The sequence below is a fragment of the Merops nubicus genome, unplaced genomic scaffold (genome assembly GCF_000691845.1).
Source record: "Merops nubicus isolate BGI_N331 unplaced genomic scaffold, ASM69184v1 scaffold7042, whole genome shotgun sequence".
Lineage (NCBI taxonomy): Eukaryota > Metazoa > Chordata > Aves > Coraciiformes > Meropidae > Merops > Merops nubicus.
Window position 1 is genome coordinate 119,501 of NW_008595632.1, and position 13,689 is coordinate 133,189.

Genomic DNA, 13,689 nt, shown 5'->3' on the forward strand with positions numbered 1-13,689 from the left:
ATAACAGCTAAATTAACCATTCCTCTCCTTGTGGTAGCATTCTGCTTTCCTTTCCCTTCAGATAAACACAAACTATGATATAAGAAATTGTATCAGATAATAAAATGAAACTACTTGCTAATTTGGACAGAACCTGAAGGTGTTAACTTGGTAATGTCCTTTCAGATACGTGATATATGATACGAAAAATTTTTAAATACCTTGTTGAATCAATAAACCTCTCATCTAAATGCCCTTTTAAAAAGCAAGTATCTGAATACACAGTTGCAGATTTTAAACCTCCTTCTTACATAATCATTTTTATATTTAATATATATAATATTAAATCACTAACAGCCATTGTCTCTTAGGTACCTTGAAACAATGTGCAAGCACAAAGTAATTTATGAAAGGTATTGATATTATTAAGTCTATCATAGGTAAAATGAGGCAAATTGAAGGAATAAATTACAATCAACTCCAGAAAGACATAAGGGAACACAAGAGACATCTCCAATAAAAAAGAAACAGCAGGGAGAGAAAGTTACTAATTATTTAGTAGGAAATACCAAATTCTAGGAGTTAAAAGAACTAGATCTGAAAGCATGGGATAAAATGCCATTTAACTTATCGAGGAAGCTTTGCTGATACTGAAATAAAAGCAATATCACAGCAATACATTTGTATTTATCAAAGGGGTTTTTTTGCTAAACGAAGCATTTTAGTACTTGATGAACAATATACAGAAGAATTCTTCACTCACCACCAAAATGCCACAGCTCTAGGATGAAAAGAAATCTGTTTAACAGTATGCATCAATATTACAAATAACCGGGCACAGGAAATATGGGAGGATACAGGGTGTAATGGAGACAACAAAGGGAACTAAATGAGAGAATGCAATTATTCTTGGAATTCAGCCACTTCTCTGAAGTTAAGACTTCTACTCTTGATAACAATGACAATCTTCAGTTATTTGTGCATAGTTATTTCATGACAATGTGTATTTCTACAGAAATAGTTCATACCTTGTATTTTGAGGGAAATAGTCTTACCTAGAGAGCATGCCCAGAGGAGTAACATTAAGCGATCCCATCAGCATTGCTAGGGCCATCCCTGGGGCTTCTCGTTCTATTACTTCTTTAGTGGCCTGCAATCAAAGATTAAATAGCAAAGTGAGTGAAGAAGTACAAGGACAAGAAAAATATGAAACCAGCTACAATTTAGGTAAGAATATAGAATTTTTTTTCTGCCAAGAGACACCTTTGCTAAATTCTCAACACTGAAATATGTTAAAGAATTTTCTCTTGGTTGCATAAAACAGGGAAAGACAAGGGTTTGGGAAGAAGCACTGTTAGCAGTACTGTAAAGACTTCTACAGAAAATGTTACAAGTCAGGACCCTACATGTATACTCAATGTTAATCAAAACCATATAAGTAACAAGAGCTCTCTCTAACAGAAAGGGAAGAATGTTTGGAAATAAGCAAAGATGCTGCCTTCTCCTCCTACTCAATCTCATGTGCATTTTCCTGTTAAGGTTTTCCCAGGCATGAGAAAGGCGAACTGGTCTGTGCAGAAGACAGGAAAAAAAAAGCTTTGCAAAGGGAAGCCCATGTAGCAGGCAGGCAGGATAATCGTAAAATGGTAATGATAATGGCCAGAGACTGAGTCCTTCCCTTTTGATCATGTCAGCAAAACAGTGGGTCCAAACAAGTGGTCCATATGCAGTAGGCATCGAGAAGCCTGGAAGCAGAGTCTGAAAATTCTTGTCTCTTTAGTCCTTTTTCCACAAAGGGAATCAGATGGAAAATAAATTTTCTGGAACATGCATATCCTTATTTCCCAAGATAAATTTTCTCAAATGTGCAATCCGTCCAGTCTCCCAGCTTCTGACTGGTTAGGATATGACATTTCAAAGGCAGCTTACAGTCCTACCCTCTCTTCATTTCCCTCACAGTAGTTGCTGTTCAATGCATCATCTTGTTCCATGTTAGCAATGTTCATAAATGTTAGCAATGCTCTTAAAACTGTGAAATCCACTGTAAAACATCCAGCCAAACTACAACATTTTGATGGCACAGCTATCAAACCAGAAAAGAACATCTTAAATATGAAGACACTCTGCATAAGCTATATTTTCTTGGCTGTTTGATACAGCAAAAGAATAAAATGGAAGAAAACCTGACAAATTATTTTGTGGGAAAGATTAAATTATAAATTACATCCTTGTATTTTTGTAAGGTGCTAGTTTACAAACAGAAAAACAAAGTCATAGAGAAAAAAAATGACAGAATTAACCCAATGGCATCCCTATGAGAAGGATACAGGAGTCCTATACTACCTATCCAGGTAAAACACTTACAGGAAGCAATATATAAAACAGAAAAAAAATTAATCCCTGAACAACAGATATTCAAGTGGCCACATTCTTAAACATTGCCACTAACATTTAACATGTTTTAAAGGAACATGTCAGTATCAGATGACATCAGACACAGCTACCAAGTAAACCTGTAAGCAAATTTAGTATGTGCTTGGTTGTGGAAAGCAGGAACTTTGGTTTACACAAAACCCAGCAATTTTGGTTCAGTACCTGACATCACAGTTTCTTTTATTTCAAGCATAGCATGCAGGTTTTAGTATCTGGCACCCTCTCCTTAGAAACAGAAAAGGCATAAAAATACAACCCAGTGTCTGTATTTCTACACAGGGGAAAAGAGAAGCAGCAGGCTAGGAATGATGTAGACAAAACTGAACCCTCTCCACTGAGGGAGACTGCTTGAAGATACTTGCTGAGGTATTAAATTATCAAACACATTAAAAATTCTTAAGACTATCCACAGACCTGATGATTATTATAGTGTAGAAGAAAAAGGCATTGCAATGGTGAAGGGACACTTTGCTGACAATGAAAAAGTTGGTGAAACATGAAATTCTCTGTGTGTATATAGTAAGTCTTTACCTATGCCTTTTATTTTCAGCTAATACCATGCTTCAAAGCTATTAAAAACTGGTTTTAAATATAAAGTGCCCTTGAGCACAGTGACACTTTGAAGATATCATTACTTAAAATTCTAAACAGGCTTCAAAGGTAGCGTAAGATGCAAGAGAGTTCCATAAACAACGATCCTGCAGCTCAGGGAGTCCTTCAATGAAATTCAAGTCCATTCTCCAACTTCACAAGAAAAATGACCTTCACAAAATGTCACTGCTAGCAGGCAATGTGATTATTAAAAATGTATAGACTAAGCAACAAAATCTGAAAGGGCAGAAAGTCCAAACACCAGTACAACCCTCAGTAGAAGTTTCTAAAAATACTTGTTTCAAAATATATAAGCTTATATTTATTACTGCAGGCAGACTTCTACAAACAGGGGAATGCTTCCTGTTTTCATATTTGCAGCCTGACTGGGTGGATGTAACCAAAAAAGTCTGCTGCTAAGTAAACAACTTTTACAGTAACATCTGCTCTTGAAATCAGCCATTGGGAAGTCCACTCATGGGATGTCCTCAAATAACATGACTTAAAATGTGCAGTGCACAGGAACTGAAATCACCATCACACTGGGAAGTACGTTCTAATGAGCTACACATATATGAGTGAAATCAGTGGTGCTGCAGGGAATTGTAGATTCTTGCTGTCTATTTGTAACAACTCTTATTTTTACCTAACAGTGTAGCAAAGTGCTGGTGGCTGGGTTTTTCTGATCCTTATTTCAGGTTTGAAGGAAGGGTGGAAGAGAGATGTCAAAACTAGATATTCACCTCTGTCCAGCTGAGAGGAGTTAACAGCCTGGTACTAATGTCTACTTGCATGTAAACTATTGAAGAATTAGTGACTTGGCACCTTCAGATTTAACCAGAACACTAGCAAGGCTGAATTAACATGGTTGAACTTTGTTTCATGGACAGTTTTTTCTTGGTAGTCTCACCATCAGCCAGCTTTTGCCTGCTTCAGTGGGCCATAGTGTTGGTGCAAAATAACAATCACAAATCAAGGCTGATTTCTCAAACCTGAAGTTGATGACTGGATAAAAAGTAGATGGAAAATACTGCAGTAGATTAGCATGAAGTACTAAAATGACAGAAGTGTTCCCAGTTTTTCCTGCATGAGATGGTAGTGCAAAGAAGACAGATGCATACATCATGAAAGTGTAAGAGCAGGGTTCTATAAAAGTGGGAGCAATTGAAGGTAAAAGCAAGAGCTTAGGAGAGACACACAAATGCAGGAAGGCCAGTTTGGAGGTTGCAATGAAAGGTAGATTTGTAGTTTAGAGGGGAGAAAGGGAATGAGGATGTCTCAGTGGAAAGAGCGAATTGCAGAGATGAAGTCCAAGCAGCAGGGTTGTCACAACGGCAGGGACGAGAGAAGAGGGAGGGCGAGTCAATAAAGTCAGTGGGATGGAAATAAGACTGCACAAGGTGGCTTGGACAATACTTGAGTGCAGAACTCAGGAGAGGCAAAAAGGAAGACTGGACATGACTGAAATGCCAGGCTGTGGGGAAGCCAGGGAGAGAGGCAACGGGACTGAAATAAAAGAGTAGGTTCTACTCCAGAGAGGAGAAACAGAGACTAACAAATAATTATTTTGCAGAACTATTCAGGACTTACTAACAATCTCTATGAGAGCAGTAGTTCTTATATTTCCTTGCTATATTAGTAAATGTGATTTATTTAAAAATGCATTTTCTATTGTTTTCAAAGTGCCTTTTTATTTGCGTTAGGGCATTATGTTCCCAAACCAACTGATATATTTTTAGATATCTTTGACGTAGCTGTGGTTGCTTAACAGATGGCTCGCTGCCAATTGGTTTCACAGAGTTCTCTGCTGCTTCACTGCCTTTCTTTGCCTCCATATAAATTAAGTTAGTTCAGTTCCTAACCTGTGGAAACCCTCCCAGGCAGCTTGTGGAGGATATACCCACTGCAGACTGATTTAATTAAAAGACCTGTGACTACTCCTCTTGAAATGTTCAGAAACTCCTTATCTTTGTTTTTCATCTATTAAGCATAGCAAAGTTTGACCTCTATAGTAAATAATGATCATTTCATATACTCCTCATCAGTTTTTGGGTGGTAAAATAGTTTTATCACTTCAACTAAAATGCAAACATAAGACTGAGAAGTAATAATAAATTCTTTTAAATTAAGATGACTGAGACTGACTGTTGAAAACACTATTTCTGTTGAAAAAGTTAAAACCTATGACTCTGCATAGCACATCATAAAGGCATTTATGCAAATTAATGGACAAATTTGCAGATAATTCATATTTAAAAGACTATAAAATTAGCACAGATAATATTTTATTACCTATTTGAGCTTTCCATTGAAAGTGGAAGTCTCTGATGGGTTTAACCAAACAGCAGTATACTCACTGCAAGATAGCTCACAGACCACACTCAAACCTCAGAACACTGGACAAAGAACTACAGAGAGAGATCAGTCAAGTACGCAACGAAAATGTCAGTCATACCTGTCAACCAATTGTGTAAAAAGTGTATGCTTTAGGAACAAAAATTGCATCTCTCAGCTTGGAGATGAGGTACCTTCTTCAAGGTTATTCAGTATAGTTCTGCTGGAAATGCCTCATGTGCCTGTAATTTCTACTCACAAGCCAGCTCTTTCAGCTTATTGTCTGCTCCCCTACTCTTATTTTGCAGGGGAGAAAATAGAGCTGACATAGAGCTTCTCAACTAGAAATCACTGATTAGAGCTTCTTGCCTAAAAATCACTTATCTATTTCTTCTCTTAGTACAATAAAAAAATACAGGTTGCAGAAGTTGGTTTCTTTTAACACACCAAGAAGTTTTTTGATAAGGATCAGTTTTGAGTCACTCATTCTCACCATCATGCTGCCTTTCCTTGATTTTTTTCTTATTCTGCACCCCTAATAACCACTGTGATGATATTCTGTGACTTTTTTATGCCTGTAAGCCTTGACAGGAACCATGCTGTCTGATGTTCTCCAAAATCAAATTTCTTTGTCTAACTGCTCAGTTTATTTGACAAACAGATAAAACTGCTCACATATTGCAGCAAAGTGACCAAAGTCAAGCAGGATTGTAAGAATCTCTTAATCTGTTATAGAAGTTAGTAATTTTCCAACAATTTCCTCTACACATGATTAGGGTGCTGCAGCCAGAGATGCACCATGCAGTGTCTGTCCTTTCATATGTATGTAATTACAATTATCATGGACTTCTCAACGTAAAATTAGTTGTCACAGATCTGTGTAAGTCAGGAATGGCCTGAGTATAAACCTGTCCACATGCACCTTAGAAGTAATTGCCTGACAGTTGTCACTTCCTCAGCAATAAATTATCCATGATTGTTAACGATGTGGGCCTGTAAAAACCCATCAACCATTTTACAGTCCCCGAGCAGTGAAGAATAATTGATGTAAGGCTGAAATAAGCATCAGTCACTACCTTTAGGCTCACAGAATGGACTGGTGGTGGCTAGGCAGACATCAGGCCAATGCTGCCGCTGATGCATCTGTTTGTTCCTTCTCATGAAGTGACCATCCAAGCTCCTGTCAATTTTACTATACAGTAAGAAACTCAGCCTGAGTCTGGCAAGTCTCCATTTTGATGTTCCTCTTCGGTCTTTTTGACGTTAAATGCAGGTGTGTGTGTCAGACACACAGAGACATACTGAGGGCTCTCCCAGGCTTATATAGAATTATTTTACATAAAATAAAACAAAACACATCTAAACTTGCTAGTGTGGCTTATTCTATTGCTTTTCCCTCTTATCAATGGTTAGCTTGGTACATACTCCTCCAATAAGTGACCTGATTACATGTTCATTTTGCTCTTCTCCCAGCTCAAATCTACAAACAGACAAAGGTGGGTGAAACCCTGACTAATGTAGCCAACTGAAAATGAACTCTGTGAACTAGTGTATCTGCACACACCAATAATGCATTTCGAGTGACAATAATTCTGCAGCACAAGAATGCTGATTTGAAGTTTGTTTGCACTCCCATGCATATTTGTGGTGACTACTGTCACCAAGACTCCAAACATCACAAAAGGACCCTACAGAATTTATCTGAACGAGGAACAAAAGTGTCACGGCAGTAAGTACTGTTAGGTTAGATTAAATACAGACTCTGTTTTCTCCCCACATTTATGATTCCCTCTGCCTGCAGCTTGCCCCCTCCAAATTCTTTCAGTCTCTTCACTGGGATCCATCATAGCATTTATTGTAAACTAATGCCTATGGCATGAGACTCACTGTCCTTCTTGTTTATGAATCAGTATCAGCAAAAGGTTCTATCAGTCCAATTCCACTGTGTATACAACCATAAAAATCAACTGGCTGGTAGAGGTACCTCTGACAATACTCAAATTTATGCATGACAAAGCCATGAAAATATTTAATTTTCAATAGTTGGACTCCAACAATACTTATTTCAGTAAACAATTACCTAAGTGTATATTAGTTAATAAAGATTGTAGCATTTACGATAACTTTCCTTAAATGACCTTGTTTTCTTCAACTGAAATCAAACTAATCAAAAGATTTATTTCATAACACTCAGTTTCATTTTTACAGCTTGCAAAACATTAGGGGGAAGTGGCCTCACATTTTTATACATAATAAAGAAGCTAAAAATCTCTATGAATATACTAGAGATAGAAACACTGGAATTTGTAAGTTGTTTCTGCCCCTCAGAAGGTTTGAGGGGCAGAAAGTTTTGAGCTAAATCAGGCTGCATTTGATTTACATAAACTTCAAAGATTAGTGATTTGCCTTCCTCATTTATGTAACAGAAATGTTAACAAAATTGGTGCATCTGGACAACCAAACCATGTGCATCTTCTAAATATCACTTCTAATATATGAATGTTAATAATACCTTTTTAATCCTGGTTGCTAAATAGTTTTAAGTTAGTAAATGTATATAAAATATTTATGCCATACAAACTGGTCTGAATTTTATGATACTGCCCATTCCCCTACACTGTCATAAAACCAATAGAACGATCATTTTTAGAAAGAGTTAAGCAAATAAAAAAAACACTTACTAAATGCTTTTCTACACGATGAAGAATTACATTTAGGCTCTGTGAAGATGTACACAGCCCAGCAGATGCAGTATATTACAGCTGTATAATGGTGTGTGTCAAGCCAGTGCCAAAAGGCAGAGCATTTGCAGAGGTGGAAAAGTTAGGAGGATTAACTTGTTAAAACAGCAGCTGGAAACAAGCCACTGCACTTGCTTATATTGAAGGGTCATGTGCGTACTTTTTTTTTCAGCCCTCTTTTTAATGTGCAAACTGCTGTGCTTCCCACTTGAACTCTACCTCCGGGTAAGAATGAATCCCCTGCTGATTGATAGAAGTAGTGCAGCTGAAGACTTGCTGGTGAAGGTATTGACACCATTCTGCTGTTATAAAAACACTCTTAAATTAAATTTTAGCTAAGTTGGTTCTCTGCAAACTACAGAACAATACAGAAGAAATGAGTGAAATGAAGAATACCTGTATCTACAATATCTCAAGAAAAGTATCAGTAAGAATTCTACAGTTAATGCAACTGACAATGTAATGAGCTTTAACTAATGGTATAATAACTAATGATCACTGTCACATTAAAAAAATACCCAGTACAGTGCTTCTGGTTATGTGTACTATCTCCTAGACTATATAGCTGTAGCAAAGGGGAGCTAGAGTACACTTAGCTTCATTTCATACAAAATTACAGCCAAACTTGGATTCTTTACATATGGGGGTGGGGGGTATATTAAGCAATGAAGTCTAGAACTCCATAAGAGAAACAAATCTGTCACTTTTCCCTATTTGTGATATTAGTATCACAGGAAGAGAAAAGACAGTGTTCCTTAGAGATTCTCGTCAGTATGCACAAAGAATGATGAAACCAGGCAGAAATGTGTGCTGCTGTCTCTTAACTTGGCCAGTCTCTTGGGCAGTGAAAGAACAGAAGTTTTTACTTGCAATTTCACTTTTCTAAGTAAATAATTTTGCAATGTTTTAGCTACTGAAGTTGAGATGTGGAACTGTTTTCTTTAGAGAAAGCTGCTGTTGTTTCCTATCATTTGCTATCTTCTGCCAAGAACAAATATTGCACGTGAAATATTTGTACTTCTGAAACTCCAGTCAGTTCCTGTTGCAGTTAAAGTAGCTCCTCCAAACAATTTGAGATCTCAAAGCATCTCTGCTGGAAATTAAAAACTAGAAACCTTTCTAAATTCCAACTTCTATACTATAAAGGATCGACTACTGAGTGATAATTTTTCAAGAATGTACTACGCCAATACAAGAATTACAAAAAGTACTTTACATTTCTTTTAGATTCCATTACACAGTACCTTTACTCTCCAAGTAAATGATAAAGCATCTCTAATAACAAGAGCTTTTAGTACTTCTACCATAACCTAAAAATTCATAGAAAGGATTCTTTCAGGTGATCCAGTGATGCAATTCGATTTAGGCACATGTGAATGATGAGTTCATTGGAACTGAACAATGGAACAGATTTTGAAAGCCAATGTAACCTACTGTACATTTTGTCAAACAATTTCTTACATAGGATTATTTCACTCTTGGCACAAATAACTTTCTTTTTTTCTTCCAAGATTCTCATGGAAACAATCGGATGAAAGGACTTCTCAAAGAGAAGATGGAAACTACTTTGCTGAGACTGCTGCAGCACAGAGAGTGGAAACGGAAGACAGCAGAATTCATAATCTACACTGAATGAGAAATATTAAAATATCAAGTTTACCTTTTCCTCTGGTATTTGATTTTACTATTTAATGAATGGTTTACAATACTTAATACTAGTATTGTTAATACTTAATTATAGTAGTTAACAACCTAACAAAATCCAGTATAACATGTTTTCCTTTATTTCACTGTTCCCAAAATCTTTTCTACACACATTTCTGTATCCAAAACACCAGTTTCTTCCAGTTTGAGGAGATGTCACAGTATCTTTAATGCACTAGCTAAAACCAGTTCAATCTTTTGTTGACACTACTCAGCTGTGGCAGAGTAATGGTTTCACATTAATGCAACTTTGCATTGTATAGGCAAATTCTTTTGGTTTACCTCCTAACTGCCCCAGACCCTTAACTTTGAAACCCTGGAGTTCTTATAATGTAGGCAACTTTTCATTAATCTAAATATAATAAGATAGGCATACAAGCACCTCCTGTCACATACAGTTCTGCTGTACTTGAAGCAGCAGACCATGTTCTGCAGAAAAATCTTTTTGCTTTCTAATAAAACTCACTTTGTGTCCAAACTTTTTCAGCATGTTGATTTTTATACTAGTAGTGCCTAAGTGGCTCACTGAGCAAAGTGGTAGCTTTTAATAACTTGTAAGGCACAAGAGATTCCTAAATAGGCACAGGGAATAAGTTAGTTCTTCCTCTGTGTATGTAAAATGTACAGAGGACTGGACTCTTTCAATAAATGCTCATCAGCTCACTACCAGAGAGAGCAGTGTGTTCACACTCAGAGAACCACGACTACAAACATCATAGCTCTAAGCAGATTAACTAAAAAAATTAGCCAGCAGTATTTCCATATAATATATATGGATGATGGAAGACAGTAACTCAGAATAACATAAAAATCGTATGCACCTAAGGTTAGCTGCTCAATACTACGTGTCTGATTAAATGAATTAAATAACAAGCAAAATCTCTCATTTTAGAAAAGTTTACAAGGAAAAGAAATGAAGATACAAAATATTTCTGGGGAAAATAATAAGCTTTCATAGTTGAGAAAATCCCACAAGTTCCAGCTAGGTTAGGAAATCCACCTTTGTTATGCTTAGAAAGTCAAAAGAAAACTGTTCCAGACTCCCTCTTGCCTGCAGAGAGCGACAATGAGTTAACAGCAGCTTACCCTTGAGATGGAGGCAACAAGATCCCCAGGAGACAAAGACATCAAAAAGAACTTTGTGCCCTCTATGTTATTCTTATTCCTGAAACCACAAATGCTCAAGAGTAGAGATCAGTAAAACTTGCATGAACTGTAGAAGAGTTTGAGAGACTGTAGTCTTAGGCTTTGATGTTCATGGAATAATTCCATATATGCTGGATAAACATGCACTACTTGGTTTGAAAGGAGAAACTTTCAGCTCAGAGAAGGAAATGGCAACAACCCAATAATTTTTCATTCTTGAAAAAGGAGTTGTAGCCCAAAAACTCAGACAAAAAATTGTGCAACGTTTAGGCTTTGTTCAGCTTTGAAAACAGAAAAATCTGCCAACTGAATGATGTACATGATTGCAACCCTAACAAGATAGGCTGTAGTGTTTATGAAATAAGCTTTATCTCCCAAATGTTTAGAAGAAAAAGTCTAATTAAGGTGTATAAAAATTTCCTGAAATCAAACAGCAAAGGTGGAAAGGATTAAATAGTGTTGCTAAGATGTAGTAGAAGAATAGTAAAGGCCCAATCAAACAAAAGCTTAGGAGCAGTCTCAGATAAAATTTCTGAACCATGATACCTATCTGACTTCATCAAACTCCAAAGTGAAGCTCCAGTGAATTCAAAATCTAAAATCTGGCTGAGCAGAACAACAGAAAAACATACTGATGGGAACAAGTCTGCAACAGGCACTGAAGGATGGATGACTGGGTATTCTTTCATTTATAAATGCAGTGAATACATCAGTTTGATTTACTAAGGAGATTCACTAACTTTAAGCCATGGATATTATCTTAATAAGGAATCAGTTAAAACTGCACTGTAACCATGTAAACATGTTTTCTTCTAGCCTTTACTCTAAAGGATATTTTCAGAAAAGGGACCTAGAGGATGGAGTGTTTAAATCTTTTCAAATATATTCATCAGAATAAAAGAAAAAAAAAATGGGTTACAGATTGTGATTCTCAGAAGTAATCAGTGTAAAAACAGTATGTCTTGCCTCTTAAATCTGCTTTGTGTATCTGTCTCCTCATTTTTCCAATAAAAGGTACCTACACAGTAAGGGAAGGGGCAACAGTAAAGAGATACTGGAACTTACTCGGTATTAATATCCCTTCAACAAATTGTTACATGAGTTGTGACAGCAAAAGCCTTCATCACTGATGACAAGGCATGAACCAAAAGGCACCTATGTTCTTTAGCACAACACCTATCAACTAAGGCGTTCTTGCCTAAAATCAGCAAAATATTTTTTTCAAGCTAGATCCAGAAACAACATACAGACATAATAAAATCTGAATTCCAAGTTAATATGAGTCACTGTCAGACACGTTATTCTTAGGAGAATGCAAAATGTCAACTGAGAAACTGAAAGCAGTGATTCAGTGGATCACAGCAGTGGAACACTTTCTGGAAATCCCAAGAGGAGCAAAATAATTACATACCTGTCTTTCTTTCTGAGAGTAAAAGACCTGCATTGGTTAGGGATTTGTTTTCTTTTGAGAAGTAACCAAAGAAATTAGCTGCTGAGACGCTACAGTGCTGGCTATCATCAGAAAGGATACACATAGAAAACAGAGAAGAATAAAGAAAGAAAACTGTAAAAATTTTATTGGAATTTAAATACTGTGTTGAAATAAAAAGAGGATATATGAAAAACACTCTCCTGACAATTCGTAGGATTTAGACATCCTAGTTCAGGAACTGACTGTGAGAAATGTGGTTTTGTTTTGTTTTGTTTTGTTTTGTTTTGTTTTGTTTTGTTTTTTTAAATCTGAGATAAGGAAGGAAAAGAATCTGACAAGAGGAAATAAAACTGCGATAAAATTAAGCTAGTAACAGGAAATGGAGTTATCCTGGAAAGGGAAACTCTATAAGCTGCAATGACTTGTAACACTTCATGACTGTTCCAGAAGCTATTTTTGTTGAAAAGTGCAGAGGATAGACTGAACAATACCTTAACAAAAGCAATAAAACCCCAAATATAAGCCCCTATTAAACAAAGGGTGAAATAATGTTGTATTTAATTGTTCCAGGGATTTGATAGATATGATGCTATTCCAAGGGCTTTGAGTGCATTTTTTTCATTGTTTCTTTAACAAAACTGACTCATTTATAAGGCAGAAACTACAATGTATTACTTCAACTTAACACAGATTTTTTTTTCTCAACTGATTAAAATATTTATACCATAATTTGATCACTGCAGATGGAAAACTGATTTACCTGCATATTTTACTGTGAAGCTTGCTGAGGTAGCACTGCATCAATTCTCCAGTAGGTGTAATTTTAAACCAAAAAAATTCCATATATTCACAAAAAAGCACTGCATTTATTTTCTTCCAGTTTCTGATGCTTTTCTGTATCTAAATATTATATTTATATAACTTGAATATTATTTGAAAATCATCCATTTTTCTGAGGTAATATTAATTTTTAAAAAACTATATTAAAAATAACCAAAATGATACATAGAAAAATGACTTAGGGTTAGTTCTTGGGATAAGAAGTGAATTCTAGCAGTGTCCTGTAGCCCTGCAGTGCTAGAGCAAATATTCCTCCTCCCTTCCAGCACCTGATGTCACTTCTCAAACAACAGTCTAGGCAAGTAACACCAGGAGTTAAAGCTGGGAGAAAGAGGATTGCCGAGATCTGTTCTTGTCACCAGACCCCTCAACAGCGTGAAGCTGGTGGGAAGTGAGAGACTGTCGAGCCTACTGTCTTTAAAAGTTCACAAAGTTGTCAAAAAAGTATGCTCGGAGAAGCAAAAGGGGGGGGGGGGGGGGGGGGAGAGA

General features: G+C 36.4%; 1 protein-coding gene across 1 annotated transcript in view; it reads right to left on the reverse strand.

The window, feature by feature from the left end:
• Positions 1-13,689, reverse strand: part of GPHN (gephyrin) — a gene marked incomplete at its 5' end in the record, with an annotated part of 198,412 nt that overhangs the window by 110,037 nt on the left and 74,686 nt on the right. The window contains one exon of the mRNA XM_008936124.1: positions 1,035-1,129. Coding sequence (XP_008934372.1) covers positions 1,035-1,129 — 95 coding nt within the window. The remainder of the gene's footprint in view (positions 1-1,034; positions 1,130-13,689) is intronic.